Genomic DNA, 17169 nt, shown 5'->3' with positions numbered 1-17169 from the left:
GATATATACATGGCAAGACCTCCTTTAGCCATCTTGCAGCGGTTTATACATTACATTTTGTAACCATGCATATCAACAGCATTTCATTGCCTGAATCCAAAAACGTCTCACATAAACCCACAACATCAGGCTGTCCATCCGAAAAAATTTGTCTCAAGTTATCTATTGACGAGAAGAGACCCTGAATATTAAGCTGAAGTCCTGTCAGAGAATAATTTCCTTTGGTAACCTCCTCCCCCCCCAAATCCGAAACATATTTACTTTTACAAATAGGGTTTATATTAATCGGATTTTGATTAGCCTGACCCACAGAACTATTTACTATACTAATTACCTCAAAAGGATTATTTTCAAGCTCGCAAAGGCGACTCTCATGGCCTAAGATATTCACAAAAGCAGGTTTCACTTGGAGTCCATTCAAGTCACCAGAGGAACCAAAAAGAAATCTTTACTTAAATTAATTACAAAAGAAAAACCTGACAAAGATTACAAACACATAAATAACTAATAGCACAGCAGGTATTATTGGAAGGAACCATTAGTACGGAAGGAGAAACAAAAATGAAAAAAAAATAAACAAATAAAAATAAAGTAAAAAAAAATGAAAATTAATGACCTGAGGAAGGCATTTACAAATTAAGAAAAATACTAACATCGAAAAACGACACAGCCGAAATAATAAAAAGAGAAAAAATACCGAAAAGTGCACCAAAAAATAAATACAAACAAAAAATATTTTTGAGAAAAATAATACAAAAAAAGAAAAAAAAAAACAGAGGAGAAAAAATTAACCGAAAACTAGCGACTCTTTTAGTAGAAAAAAAAAACAAGAAAAGGGAAATAAACAAATAATCCATGAGAAAGTAAAAAAACAAACAAAAAACAAACAGGCAGAAAAAAAACAACTAGATACAGTTAGCAAGAGACCCGTCTTTTTTATTGGAGTCCCGTCACTAGGCTTTGACAATATTTGACCCCGATCAGACCAAGCATTCCGCTGACCAAATTTGTCTTTCGCCGCATTCAGAATATCTCGTCTCTGCTTGGTCAGAGACTCAACAAAAAAATACCACTAGAGGCCAACATGGATTTGGCCTTGAACAATTTACAAGCAACGCTTTTGCTCGAAAACTTCACTATTATCGGAGCTACCCTTGGAGCAGATGGAACCGCCTGAGTTGAATCAGTTGTAGCAGCATTATTCAGCCTAAGTCTATAAACGTTCACGACCTCATTTGTACTAATTTCAGGCAAAGACATCTTCTGATTAATAGTTAGCAACACAGCAGAACGAGTGTCACCACCAGTTTTCTGCCTAACACCGGGAAAAACCAGGCTGTCTAGTAGCGATTCTTGTTCATAACTATCCAACTTATTCTCAAGCCTGTTCAGTCTGTCCTCTAAATTTTCAAGTTCATTACTCAGTCCCTTTAGCGACTTTTCGATTCGCTAAAACTCGGGGTTAAATTCAATCATGAGAGCATCATAAATTTGACTAACAATTTGACTAAGCTCAGTCGATTCCTTAAGAGAGTCTGAGCTAGCCAGTTTTTCCAAAACGTTTTGAGTTATACTGTCCATCAGGTCATTTTCGGTACTATCCAGTTCAGCTTGGGTAGCTACAAGTTGCTGTTGTACCGGGCTAATACTGCTAGATATTGCTAATGCGGGGACATTTGCTTTGCTTTTATTATTACTTCTCAGCGCAAGGTATGATTTTGACAGTCTCATGTAAATATCAGGCGTGATAGCAAGCTCTTCAAAAGCTTTTTTTGAAGCAGGAGCTGACAAATTAACAGTGGTAGGATCATAAACTTGAAGATTTGCATCCACGAGGCGAAGTTCATCATGCGATCCATAGCTAAATGCCGTATAAACTGGCTTGCCTCGTGTATCTTTACCAGCTTTGATTATTCTTACTGGCCAGAGGGGATAATCCTTGAACTTCGCAAGAGCAAGATCAAACTGTTTAAAAGCCATCATTATCAGTATCAAGATAAAAAAAAGAAAAAGCAAAAGACTTATCTTTACGTGAGGCCAAACCAAATATTCCAAATAAATATTCAAAAAGTCCAGCGCCAGCCAGCTAATTATAAACCAAAACAGGTATTCACTCGATTTCTACGTCACAACACGGGTGAAACGAAAATAGGTCTTGCCTCGGGAGTATTTTCCACGGAGGCGGGGGGGGGGGGAGGTAAACACCAGCCACCGTTCACAATTGGGTGTTGGATGTAAAAATTATCAAAAATCTAAATGAATATCCTGAATCAAGGTCACTTTAACCCACAGCAAAATGTTACGAAATTACAGTCACTGAATTAGTTTAGGACTATAATTGATTCCGGATATAATCCTTTTTCAACACTTGTTCAAAACTGGGATTTTATTCTTTTGAAAGAACAAATTGGTCTTAATAGATCAGAGACTGAATAGCAACTCAAAGGTCAGAGACTGAAACACCCTCTAAAAGTCATAAATAACCGAGTCAAAATCAAAACGAGCAGAAATTTACAGGAGTTGGGCTCAAAACCCCTATGTCTTTGAAGTCCAGAAAATAATTTGCACTTTACTAAAAAATATAAATGGTTTTACTTTTATAACTTTAATAAATCAAATAATATTAACATTTTGATTGCTAAATATCAGTATATGTATATTAAACTGACAATGCACATTGATTTGTATTTTTTCAGTAAAGTGCAAATTATGTTCTGGCCTTGGGAAGGCATAGGGGTTTTGAGCCCAAATTATGTTAATTTTTGCTAGTTTTGAGTTTAACTCGGTTATTTATTGTAATTTCTATTCATTTTGGGTTTCATTTATTTATCGATGCTGATTTGTGGTAGTTTCACGCCTGGTAGATTATTTGATTTTATTTTTGCTCATTTTTTGTTAATGGAGTTCTTTACTTTTCTTTGAACAAACTTATTTTGTGAAAAAGTTTTTTCAATTAATTTCTGTTCGTTTTATATTGACAGAGTCTTTTCAGGGAAAAAGGAAACAATACTTTAAATCTTTTCTTTTTTTTAAGACTTTATAGTTTTGCCTGCTATTTGTATGCTGGAGAAAAATTTTCAGCAATTGTTAACAACATGCACCCTTTTAAAAATCTGGACACAGATAGTAGTGTTTAATTTAGTTTCATACCTCCTCTAGTTGCCCTGGAAATGAAAACTAGATACCATTCGCAAAAAAAATCTGTTTATTTTCTTGGATAGCTTGGATACACTTACGCTATTTTGATTTGGTTAAATTTTAAGAGCAGAAGTAGCCCCGAAAGTTTGAACATACCCTCAGTCGTTCTTGGGAAACTGCTGAGATGTTTTATTGGGAAATAGCATTAACACAGTGCATTTTGTCTTATAGAGGTACTAGCTTCCCCGTCGCGCGTTGCTGCCATCTCAAAAAGAAAGGAAATTCATGGAAAATTACCCCTCCCCCATAAAATTACCCCCAGATAATTATCCTAAAGAAAAAGGCCCCCTTCGAAAAATTCCCTTTCTGTGGAAAAATCATCCCGTGGAAAATTCTACCCCGCGGTAAATTCTTTTGCGTATTAATTGTGATGGTATTTTAAATTTAAAAGAATTTGAAAATTCCCCCTGCGGACACTTCTCCACCCGGGAAATTCCCCCAACATTGATTCTCCCTGGATGACCTTCTCCCGAGTGGATCCCCCCCGCAGTAAGTTCTTTCCCGGAAAATTCCCCCTCCACCGCAGAAAATTCACCGTCATTGGGGAATCGAATCCATAAAACGAAAAAAGGGATAATGGACTGAATCGATAAACATGAACATCTATTTCTTTAAAACGTCATGGTTTCCAAAATAAAGTTAATCACAGACTGAATAAAGTCGTCCTTTATCCTACATTAATATAAACTAATTAATTAATTTATTTTGATTATACTTGCAAATATCCGACAAATATATGCAAATTAAATTAATTCTAATTTGAATTCTCTCCATGTAATTACCCCTGGGGACCCCCCTTCTCGCGCTGTTTCCCCAAGAAAATTCCCCAGAAAATTTTCCCTACATTGAAAATAATGATGGTATTTTTTAATTTGACAAGTATTAAAAAAAATGTACAAAAGTAACGAAACTGTTGAATACTAAATTCAGAAAATTTAATGGAAATCATTTTATAAACTTTGGAAGTGTGTTAAATGCCGGAATCAAACAGTTCGTGGGAACGAACTGTAAGTAAGGAGCGACCCGGCTCAATGGTAACCGAAACTCTAAAAAACGGGATTTTGATACCAATAGATACATCAAAAGAATCAGATTTTAATTCTGATTTCAAATATATAAGTTTCATTAAGTTTAATCTTACCCATCAAAAGTTACGTGCCTGAGAAAATTTGGCTGATTTTCGAAAAAAAGGGGAAAGACCCCTAAAAGTAAAAGAATCTTAATGAAAATCACACCACAATATTCAGCGTATCAGAGAACCTTATTGCAGAGGTTTCAATCTCCTATATTCAAAAATGTGAAGTGTCTATTTTTTGCCAGAAGAAAGATCACGGATGCGTGTTTATTTGTTTTTTGTTGTTTTTTTTTTTTTTTCCAGGGGTGATCGTATCGACCCAGTGGTCCTAGAATATCATGGGAGGGCTCATTGGAACGGAAATTAAAAGTTCTAGTGCCCTTTTCAAGAGACCAAAAATGGAGGGCAACTAGGTCCCCTCCCACGCTCATTTTTTTCCCAAAGTCACCCGATTAAAATTTTGAAATAGCCATTTTGTTTAGCATGGTCGAAAATATGATAAAAATGTCTTTTAGGATGACTTGATCCCCCAAAGTCCCCAGGGGGAGGGCTGAAAGTTATGAACTTTACTCAATGTTAACATATAGTATTGGTTATTGGGAAGTATACAGACTTTTTCAGAGGAGATTTTTTGTGGTAGGTGGGGGAAGGAGAGGGTCGGGGGCTATATGGAAGGATCTTTCCATGAAGGAAGTTTTCATGGGGGAAGGGACATTGCTATGAAGGGGGTGCCGGATTTCCCAGCATTATTAAAGAAAAAGATCAGGAATTAAATAAAAAAACAAGTTTTTCAACTGATCAACTGATTGTGATTAAGAGGTCATTTTTAAAGAACTGGAAAAAAAATTCGAACTATAGTTTAAAGAGCAGGGTATTGACTAGGGGCGAACCCCCTAATATACGTGTTAAAAATTTATGAATATAGAAGTTCGTTACGTAAGTTAATTCTAAGTTACGTATATTTATTACTAATAAAAACGTTCGTAAATAAAATTAAACAAGTTTCGAGAAAGCCGTTTAACCAAATATAATATTCAAATTTTTTTTTAATTATTCGTATACGTTGAGCAAAAATCAAAACCATTATTAATACAAAAACGTTCAAAAATTAAATAAAAAAAAACAAGTTTTTTTAACTGAAAGTAAGGAACAGAATTAAAATTGAAAACATACAGAAATTATACCGTATATGAAAGGGTGCTGTCCCCTCCTCAACGCCTCGCTCTTTACGCTAAAGTTTTTTTTATTGTTTAAAAAAATAGAGTTGTGAGAAAGTCAAACTATATATATATATATATATATATATATATATATATATATATATATATATATATATATATATATATATATATATATATATATATATATATATATATATATATATATATATATATATATATATATATATATATATATAAATATATAGCCTATATATATATATATATATATATATATATATATATATATATATATATATATATATATATATATATATATATATATATATATATATATATATATATATATATATATATATATATATATATATATAAAGACCTCCGCTATCATTTTCAATTTTGTCATGTTTAGATTCTTGTTGTAAAGTTGGTCTTCATTTTGATTTTTGATTTGCTCACATGCTCGTTGTCGCATGTCTTCTAACTGCATGCATCTTTGCTTTTCATTTTCATTTTTGACTTGCTCACATCTTTGGTTTCGCACGTCTTCTAACCACGTGTGTCTTTGTTCTTCATTTTAATTTTCGGCAAGCCGCCGCCACGTGTATCCTTGCTCTTCATTTTCATTTTTGACACGCTATAATTGTCGTTTTCACATGTCGTCTAACCGCCCATATCTTTGCTCTTCATTTTCATTTTTGACACGTTTTTGGATTTTGATTACTTCAGACAATTTAGCAACGGCCTTTGCTTTAGCTGCCCGTAAAGGTGTTGTCACAATTGATGGTGCGAATTTTCGTTTTCAGGTTAGGTTACTACTTGAAGTCCCTCTCCCAAAAAACTTTCCCTATGAGTTTCAAGTCAATGTTTCAGCAATGAGACAAAAAATAGCAGTCTTACCGAACCTACGGATAAGGTTAACCATCATTTTAATTTGATGTTAATTCATCTTATTCATTGCATGTATAACGAGAATTATACTCTTGGCTGCAGGCTCCAGGTGTCCGTTTTATAGCCTCATAGGATTATTTTCAGTGCTGAAGGTTAGTAATTTTCTGGGAAATACGGAAACTTGCCAATTATATATTTTTGTATTTCCACTCCGAGACCCTTGACTTACGATTAAATAAATATATATATTTTTTTGGGAAGCTCCTTTTGCTTTGATCTACAGTGTAAAAAAAACGGGACATGATAATAGCATAATAGGATAATAGCATATACCTTTACTTTTAAACAAGGAGAAAAAATCGTATATAATTTTTGTGATTTTGAGGTAGTAATTATTTATTCTATGCATTTAATTACATTTCGTTTATTTTAATTTTCTATGTTTAAGGTACTCCATGGAAGAAGATTCACTCCAAAATTTGTTTAGTATCTCAATCCCCAATGGTTCGCCAGACAATTCATCAATAAAGAACAACATAGCAGATGAATTTAATTTGATTAATCTAGATGCTGATGTCACAGCTTCTCAGGCACCAGCCACTATCGATAGCGATCGTGCAGTGTCAGAGGTACGTGCAAATTATTATTGCTTGTATTTAAGAAAGTTTGATTCTTTCTCACAACTGTATTTTTTTAAATAATAAAAAAAAACTTAGTTTAAAGAGCGAGGCGTTGAGGAGGGGACAGTCCCTTTCATATACGTTATAATTTCTGTTCGTTTTAAGCTTTACTGTCGCTCCTTACTTTCACTTAAAAAAATTTATTTTTTTTATTTAATTGAAAATAAATATGCATTATCAATTTAATATACATGTCCTGATATTTATTCCTTAAAATCTTAATAATTTTCAATTTAATAGAGCTCATAAAAGTTAAAATAATTTTAAATGTTGGGTTTGATGTTCCAACCGCTCTCCTTGCGTTTATGGTAATCCTAGGTATGGTAATAAAAACGAGCAGAAATTAAATAGAGAACACAGATTTTTGGATTAAAGTAGAGAATGACATCAAGGCTACCCCTTCTTTGAACATACCCCTGCATTAATGTTAAATTTTAACTTTTTATCCTCAGAATTTTAAGAAGGGCTTCTAAAGAACAAATGCACTCAAATGCTTTCAGAATGGCACTACAAAACTTTCACGGAAAGTGAGGGGTATGAGGAGGGGATAACTCCTCTCATATTTGAAACAACTGTTCATTTTAAGTTTTAATGTTGCTCTATGCTTTTAATTTAAAACTTGTTTCATATTTCCTAAGGACATGGCTGTTTTTCAAAACTTTGATCTTTTCAAAAATTTAATAAAATAACAAGTTTTTTTTACTGAAAGTAAGGAGCAACATTAAAACTTAAAACAAACTTAATTTATTCAGTATATGAAAGGGGCTGTCCTTTCCTCAACACCTCGCTCTTTACGCTAAAGTTCTTATTGTTTTAGAAAGTGGAGTTGAGACAAAGAGTCTAACTTTAGCACAAAGAACAAAGCGTTGAAGAGGGGACAGCCCCTTTCATGTATGGAATAATTTCTATTCGTTTTAAGTTTTAATGTCGCTCCTTACTTTCAGTTAAAAAAATTTGTGTTTTTTAATTTAATTGAACGTTTTTTGAATTAATGCAGGTTTTGAATTTGGCTCACTGTACATGAATCATTAAAACGAAATTGGCATATTAATTTTGCTTTTTTAAACTAATAATACTAAGTTTGAAGGTTCAATTCAAAACTGTTGATCATTCAAGTTAAATTTTTGGTAGATTTCTAGTTTTTAATTAATTTGTTTTCGTAATAATCTTTTACTTATAAGATGAGTGGGTGATTTATGAAACTTACTAAGAAGGTCTGGAAGAGGAGTATATGTAAGGGTTCTTATAATAATATCTCCCAACCCCCTGTTTAATAATAATGTCATTGTGCCACAACAGAACGTTCTAACCACATGTATATTTAATGGCATTGATGTTTCGCTAACTAACTATGCTGATGACATCCTTGATATTAGTAGAACAGCCTTTGGAATTGAGGAAAATTTTGGAATTCTCGATATGGGGTATAAACGTATTGGTCTTCGATTTAATGAGAGTAAGACTGAGTTCCTGGTATTCAATCACCGTTCAGATTGCCTGACAAATGTTCAGTTAGGTGAACATGTTATTAAACCACAAGATACACTGACGTATCTTGGTGTACCGATTGGGTCAAATCTTCGCGCCACGAGTCAACTGTTGAAAGATTTTGTTGCTAGAAAAGCTAGGAATGCGTATGGTTTACTAGTTGCGTTAAAGCTTAATTTTAACCGCCGTATCTTAGCTAGCGTTTATAATGCATTTGATGTTCCGCATCTACTTGCCCTTGCACCATTTTGGTCGCTTCTTACTGCTTCAGATATTAGGGATATACAGAAGTGTTTCTACAAGTATGCGAAATATTTGCTAAGGCTGCCTCTCTGGACAAATAACAGCTCACTATCCTCGCGGTATAAAGTTGCAAGTCCAGTGTCCGCGTTACAGAAAAGAAATGAGAGATATCGGAGGCAGATTATTGGTGAAAGCACCTCTGAAATTGTCCATCATTGATAATATGTTTGTTGTTACATATAATTGCCCTTATTTTTTTTCTTGTCTGTTCTTCTTTGTTTTGGTTCTGTTTGTATTTGTCAGAATTTATTTGTTTCTTTCCGTTTTCTTTCTTTATACTCCAACAGTTTTGTATTTTATATTTATGATGGACAATAAATTTATATCTACATACATACATACATACATAAGCCTCCAGTCAAAGGCTTTATACCAAAATTAGTGCAATGGTAATGTTTTATGTTTCCAAACTTTTTCACTTAAGAAGTGGCACCAAAATTTCCAGTTTTAGTGCTATATGGTTCTTATGGATGGTAAAATTGATAAAAAGCACGTAGATATGAGTAATAGGTATAAAATAAGCCTTCCCGGATATGCTTTAAAAAATGAGTGCATCACATTAGCAAAAATAGTGTATTATCTTAAAAGTAATCAAACAGTTCGTGGTACCGAACTGTAAGTAAGTAGCGACCCGGCTCAATAGTAATCAAAACTCCAAAATACAGAATGTTGATGTCAATAGATACGTCAAAGAAATGAAATTTTTCTGCTGATTTCAAATATATAAGTTTCATCAAGTTTAGTCTTACCCATTAAAAGTTATGCGCCTGAGAACATTTAACTTATTTTCGAAAACAGGGAGAAACTCCCCATAAAAGTCATAGAACTTTAATGAAAATGACACCGTCGGATTCAGCGTATCAGAGAACCCTACTTTAGAAGTTTCAAGCTCCTATCTGCAAAAATGTGGAATTTCGTATTTTTTTGTCAGAAGAAAGATCACGGATGCGTGTTTATTTATTTATTTTTCTTTTTCTTTTTTTTTTCCCAGGGGTGATCGTATCGATTCAGTTGTCCTAGAATATCGTAAGAGGGTTCATTTGAACGGAAATTAAAAGTTCTAGTGCCTCTTTTAAGTGACCAAAAAAATTGGATGGCAATTTGGCCCCCTCCTTTTTTTCAAAAGTAATCAAAGGAAGCGACAGACCGTAATTGAAAAAACAAAAACAAGCTGGAATCGAATGCATGATAATCTAATTTGAAGTCCAAGGCTGTACTAACAGATCCACGCCTCTAATAATGTAATTTAATATATTAGTGTTTGTTGACTTTAAATGCGTAGCTTATTAAGAAGACCTGGAGGCTTAACATGCGGGAAGTGGTCTTGCAAACTTCCAGTTAAGGGTTTTGGACAATAACTATTAAAATGATACCGTTTTATAATTCCAAGATTTTCCGTTGAAGAAGCAGCACCAAAAGTGTTGCGTTCAGTGCTCACTTACGAATGGTACAATTGATAGAAAACACGTAGATATGAGCAAAAGTTTTCAAATGAGTCAATAAACATAACTCTAAAAAGTTCTGGTAGCCCACTAGCCCCAGCTTTTCCACTTGAGACACATGAACAAAAGGGTCGTTTTTAGTGCGATTTGAAACTTGCAGGTGGTGGAATTTATAGGAAAAACGTAGATATAAGTAATGTTGTTTATATGAGCTATCAAAAATCTATCTAAGATGATCTGGTAGACCGCTAGCTCCACCCCTTGAGAAACGGCGTAAAAAGTGCCTTTTTTGTGCCATATGGTACTTGCAGATGGCGGAATTTATACGAACCACGTACATAAGAGAAATAGCTTCTTAATGAGCTCTAAAGCCGAATTTATATAAACTATGTACATAAGAGAAATAGCTTTTTAATGAGCTCTTAAGCATTTATCCATGATATTCTAGTAACCCGCTAGGCCTGGAAAAAAGAAGAAAAAAAGACCGTTTTAATGTTTTTTAACTTTTAGTTACTATGGGCTGTGGTTCGCTGTTTACTAGGTTGCAGCTAATGCTTCAACCATGACAATGAGCTGATTGCAAATTCTCCCCAGAAACTAGTTAACATTGAAATCTGTAAAATCTAATAGATGGTAGAATTTGTAAAAAAAAAAACAACTAGTAAATATAGGCGATAGCTTTTATTTGAGCCACTAAACATCTATCTACGATGGTGTGGTAGCCTGCTAATGTTTCAGTAGCTTACTGATGAGCAGAAGATTTATGAAATTTACTAAGGGGCCTGGGAGGGGGAATTTACGAGAGGGGTTCTTGTAAGCCTTCAGTTAAGGGTTCTGGAACATAACTATTAGAATAGTACCTGTTTTGTACTTCAGAGCTTTTCCGCTTAAGAAGTGACACCAAAAGTGTTGTTTTCAGTGATATATCACAACTGCCAATGATGCAAAAAAAGCACGCTTTTGATAAAAAAAAAAGCACGCAGATACGAGTAATAGCTTCAAATAAGCCATTAAACATAACTCTTATAAGTTCTGCTAGCCCAATAGCCCCAGCTTTTCTACTTGAGACATTGCACCAAAAGTGCCAATTCTAATGCGCTTTGGAGCTTGCAGATGGTGGAACTTATAGGGAGAATGTAGATATGAGCAATATCTTTTATATGAGCTGTAAAAAATGATGTGTCTACGATGTTCTGGTAGCCTGCTAGTGGCACCCCTTGAGAAACGGAACAAAAACGCTATTTTAGTGCCATATGGCCCTTGCAGATGACGGAATTGATAAAAAGCACGTTGATATTAGAAATAGCTTTTGAATGAGCCATTAAACATCTCTCTATGATCTTCTGGTAACCCGAAAGGTCTGGAGAGAAAAAAAAAACAGAAAAAAAGGGAGACCAATGCAAAAAAGTGATTTTCCTTGTTTTTCAAGGAGGGGGACAGTAATTTTCCTATACAAGGTTTTTGACCATTCTCATTCCGTTGCTACACTTTTCATTTTGATCTGAAGTAATTTTTGAGGGTTTTCAGGCTTTTTTTCGAAATCACCAAAAATTTCTTTTCGCAATTAACTTTTACTTTTAAGACAAACCGAAATAATAGTTTTTTTCAAAACGTGTTTTTTAAATTTTGGTTACTATGGGCTGTTGTTCGCTCTTTACTCGGCTGCAGCTACCTCTGCAACCATGATTGAAACGCCTCCTAAACGTTTTCTAGAAGTTTCAACTTAATGCCATTAGTGTCGTTAGTTACAGTAACCGTAGAAACAGCATTAAGTGAAGGTATGAAGGTGAAATTTTCAGAGAATATTTCAGTTGTACGGATGACAACCTGCCATCCGTATAGAGGTTGTATATCAGTAATATCTTAGGAACGGTTTCGAGTGTGAAATTAAAACTTACAACGCTTGTTGTGGGGGATGTTGAACAAACCAAAGGACAATATTTGCATCATAATACTAATGCTTCTGCTCCTACTGCTACTAAAGCTAAGACTACTACTATTAACTGTACTCCTACTGCTACTACTACTATATTTACTGGTGCTACTATACAACTAATAAACCTAAGGGTAATAAGGCGAAAATTTTGAGCAATGTTGTAACTGCATGGAAATAAATCGAAACACACTATGCCTACACAGATTGTCAAGAGGACGTATCAGCAATGCTTCAGGACTGGTTGATGGTATTAAGATAAAAATTTTATCGCGTGTTGAAGGGGATGTTGAAAAAAAAAATGCCATTCGCATCCATCTAGTAATGCTTCTACTGCTACTATAGCTATTGCTACGCATAATTAATGAATCTTTCAACAAACTGAAAAAAACTGATGTCTCAAAACTAAGGTTTCTCTCAAATCGCTTTGACTCTTGAAAAGGGCTCTAGCCTACAACTTCCAATTTAAAATCAAATGAGACCCACCTGAATTTAAAACGACCAACCATTCCATAAAACCTTATATGCCCTCAGGATACAACTTAAAGCCCTTGCCCTAGGGCTCTGGGGGTTGTGCCAACCCTGGAAGTATTGTTATATGTTCTTTGGATTATTTAAAAAAAAATTCCATCGCACAATTTCAATCAGATGCCTTTGGTGAAAAGAGGGGTAGTTGGTGGGGGAGGGGGGTGCTACTTGACCTCCATCACTATTGATTCTTAAAATGGAACTAGATCTTCCAATTTAAATCAAATGAGCCACCTCTCAGGTTCAAATTCGAACCACAGGCTCCGGTGGGTTGTATCAACCTCAAAAGTCTTGTTATATGAAATTTGGACTATTTTAAATAAAAGGACTGTTTCAACATATCTATTGAATACATCTCAGGAAAACACGACTTGTTTTTTTTGTGTGTGTGGGGGGGGGGGTAGCTGCACTCTGATCACTTTGACTCTTAAAAAGAGCACTAGAACTTGTGATTACCAATCCAATGAGTCCCCTCCAAAGCATTTGTGACCACACTATTTATAAGAACCTTAATGCCCCAAGGGCGTAACTTACAACCTTTTCCCTGAGAGCTGAAGGGTGGGGGGTGTATTCCTCACAGACATAATTTCCGAAACCTTACTCTACGATAAATAAAATAGTTATATCCAAGTTTTTATTAGAGGTGCTAAGGCAAATACTGAGCGTGGAGGGGGGGGGCTGTTTAATTTCAAATCACTTTGACTCTTAAAAAGGACAGTATAACTTCTAATTTCAAATCAAAGAAGTCCAGTCTGATTTTTATACGACCGCCCATTCAATAAAAATCTTATGTACCCTCATGAAATAACTTACAACCTTATCCCCAGGGCGCTGGGAGGTTGTGTTATATCCCCAGAGATATTATTATATGTTCTATGGACTATTTTGAAAAAAAACGCTATCTCATAATTTTAATCACATGTGTCTGCTGAAAGGAGGGAGGAAAGGAGTTTTAGGAGAGAGGAGGAGGGGGGCTAAATGCCGTCCATACCTTTTTACGCTTAAAAAGGAACTAGAAATTCCAATTTTCAACAAAATGAGCCTCTTCTAAAGTTAAACAACCACCCCTTCCATAAAAACCTTAAATACCCCCAGGGGATAAATTACAGCCCTTGCCTCTAATCTCTGTTTTTTTTGTTTTTTTTCAAGCCCAGAAGCCTTGATATAAGATATTTAGACTATTTTGAATAGAAAGGCTATCTCAAAATGTCTACTGGATGCATTTCAGGACAATACGACGTGTGTGTGTGGGGGTGGGGGGGGGGTGTAGCCGCCCTTCGATCACCTTGACTCTTAAAAACAGCAATAGAGTGTCTGATTACCAATCCAATAAGCCCCATCCGAAGTTTATATGACCACGCTTACTTTAAAACCTTATATGCCCTCAGGGTATAACTTAAAATCCTTACCCTCAGGGCTGGGGGGATTTGTTATCCCCAAAGAAATATTTTCCAGACCTTTCAGATACGTTGAACAAAATGGCTATCTCAATATTTTGATTGACAGTGTTCGGGGAAATGATTGGCGTGGGGGGGGGCATTCACCCTCTGGTAACTTTTGACTAATAAAAAAGGCACTAGCCCTCTCAATTTCCTATCGAATGAACCCTTTTTGAAGCTTCTACGACAAAACTATCCATAAATACCCTATTTGCCTCAAGGGCATAACTTACTACCCATGTACTGAGGGCTATGGGGAGCGTTGTCATCCTCAAACACACAGTTTCCAGACCTTTTAACTACGTTGAACAAAATAGTTATATCAAAATGTTGATCGGAAAGGTTAGGGAAATGATGGGCGTGGGGTTACCTCAAAATTTTGATTGGATGTACACGGGGAAATGTCAAGCATGAGAGGGGGGGGGGGTAGTAGCCCTCCAGTCACTTTCGACTTAAAAAGGGCCCTCGCCTTTTCAATGTTCAATCGAATGAACCCTTTTTGAAGTTTATGCGACAACGCTTCTATAAAAAGCTTATATGCCCCCAGGGTGTAACTTACAACCCTTTCTCTGAGGGCGTGGGGGGAGTATCATCCTCAAAAACATAATTTCCAGACCTTTCAACTACGTTGATAAAATGCCTATCTCGAAGTTTTGATTGGATGTGTTTTCTGGAAATGGTGGACGTGAGAGGGGGGTTAGTTGTCCTCCAATCACTTTCGACTATTAAAAAGGGCACTAGTCCTTTCAATTTCCGATTTAATGATCTGTTTTTGAAGTTTCTTCTACAACGCTTTCTATAAAAAACCTTATTGCCCCAAGGGCATAACTCACAACCCTTGCCCTGAGGGCTGTGGGGGTTTGTCGTACCAAAAAACCTAATTTCCAGAACTTTCAGCTACGTTGGACAAAATGGCTATCTCAAAATTTTGTTGGGATATGTTTGGGCAAATGGCGGGCGTAAGAGGCGTGTTCGTTGTCCTCCGATCACTTTCGACTATTAAAAAGGGCACTATCCGTTTCAATTTACAATCAAATGGGCCCTTATTGAAGTTTCTATGATAACGCTTTCTATAAAAAGCATTATATGCCCCCAGGACATAACTTACAACCCTTGCCCTGAGGGCTGTGGGTGGAGTGTCATCCTCAAATACATAATTTCTGGACCTTTCAACTAAGTTTAACAAAACGGCTAACAAACGGCTCAAAATTTTGATTGGATTTGTTTGGGGCAATGGTGGGCGTGGAAGGGGTGTTAGTTGCCTTCCAATAACTTTTGGCTATTAAAAAGGGTACAAGCCCTTCTAATTTCCAATTAAATGAGACCTTTTTGAAGTATCTACGACACCTCCTTATATACGAAGCGCCCTGGTCTAAAAAAAAAAAAAAAAAAAAAAAAAAAAAAAAAAAAAAAAAAAAAAAAAATTGTGCCAACATCGTTCTTTACTTAGGCAGCGCTACTGCGCTGCCTATGATAATTTTTTTTTTTAAATAATGATTTTTCAAAAGCCCATTTGAAGTACAAGCTTAGGTAATAAGCTTAGCTAAGCCTTGTTTGGAATTCTCGGTCTGCAATATATTGATAAATACTTCGAATGTATTTTTCTACTTTTCAATGCTTACCCAAGACAAAAGTAAACAAAAGCGGCAATAAAACATTTTTTTTAATTTTTTTTCGCTAGTGTTTGAGGCACTCAAAAGAAGGTACCTCAGTAAGCTACTTTGGTTGTTATAAGAAATGTATAGAATCTCTTAGACCACACTGCCTTTCCATTTATAGTTGAAAGAATCAAACAGTTCGTGGTAACGAACTGTAAGTAACGAGCGACCCGGCTCAATAGTAACCAAAACTATAAAAACCGAAATTTTGATACCACTATATGCATCAATAGAATCAGATTTTTAGGCTGATTTCATATATATAAGTTTCATTATGTTAAGTTTTACCAATCAATAGTTACGCGCCTGAGAAAATGTGCCTTATTTTCGACAAAATGGCAAAACAACCCCTAAAAGTCATAGAACTTTAATCAATACAAAACGGAATTTTGTATTTTTTGCCAGAAGAAGATCACGGATGCGTGTCTTTTTTTTTCTTTTTTATTTCCCCAGGGGTGATCGTATAGATCCAGTAGTCCTAGAATACCGTGAGAGGGCTCATCTGAACGGAAATTAAAAGTTCTAGTACCCTTTTTAAGTGACCAAAAAATTGGGGGTTAATTTGGCCACTCCCACGCTCATTTTTTTCCCGAAGTCACTCAATAAAAATTTTGAGATAGCCATTTTGTTCAGCATAGTCGAAAATCTAATAAATATGTCTTTGAGAATGACTTAATCCCCCACAGTTCCCGGGAGAAAGGAGTGCAAGTTATGAACTTTGTCCATTTTTTACATATAGTATTGGTTAATGGGAAGTATACAGACGTTTCAGGAGGGTTTTTTCTCTGACGGGGGGGGGGGCTTGTCGGAGGAGAGGGTTACGGGAGAGGATCCTTCCATGGAGGAAGTTTCCTTGGGGGAAGGGAAATTTCTATGAAGGGGGCGCCAGATTTCCCAGCATTATTTAAAAGCGATCAGAAATTAAATTTAAAAAAAAAAGTTTTTTCAACTGAAAGTAAGGAGCAACATTAAAAATTAAAACGAGCATAAATTATTACGTATATAAGGGGTTTCAACCCCTAGTCAATACCTCGTCCTTTACGCTAAAGTTTTTTTTTAGTACTTTAAAAAGAGCTATCTATTCTAATTAACCTGCCGTTGTGATTCAGGGGTTAGTGATTCGAACAAAATTCGAACTTTAGCGCAAAGAGCGAGGTATTGACTAGGGAGCGAACTCCCTAATATACGTAATAAAAACATACGAATATAGAAGTTTCTTACGTAAGTTAATTTGTAAGTTACGTCAGAACAAAATTTCGAGAAAGCCATTTAGCCAAAAACAGGAAAATTAATATGCAACTTACATTCTAATTATTCATGTACGGTGAGCAAATTAATTCAAAAACGTTCAAAAAT

The 17169-nt window shown here is 35.3% G+C and overlaps 1 protein-coding gene across 4 annotated transcripts in view; it reads left to right on the top strand.

The window, feature by feature from the left end:
• Nucleotides 1-17169, top strand: part of LOC148955813 (uncharacterized) — an 88710-nt gene that overhangs the window by 63373 nt on the left and 8168 nt on the right. For all 4 annotated transcript variants that reach the window (XM_089104397.1, XM_089104412.1, XM_089104406.1 and 1 more), the window contains exon 2: nucleotides 6791-6971. In XM_089104397.1, the coding sequence (XP_088960523.1) occupies nucleotides 6798-6971 (174 nt within the window). In that variant the 5' untranslated portion in view covers nucleotides 6791-6797. The remainder of the gene's footprint in view (nucleotides 1-6790; nucleotides 6972-17169) is intronic.

Source organism: Artemia sp. Qi Xiang Cuo, chromosome 2 (assembly GCF_049724085.1).
Source record: "Artemia sp. Qi Xiang Cuo chromosome 2, ASM4972408v1, whole genome shotgun sequence".
In the NCBI taxonomy this organism is placed as follows: domain Eukaryota; kingdom Metazoa; phylum Arthropoda; class Branchiopoda; order Anostraca; family Artemiidae; genus Artemia; species Artemia sp. Qi Xiang Cuo.
Note: the sequence above shows the minus strand (reverse complement) of the source record. Positions and strands in the feature narration are given on the sequence as shown.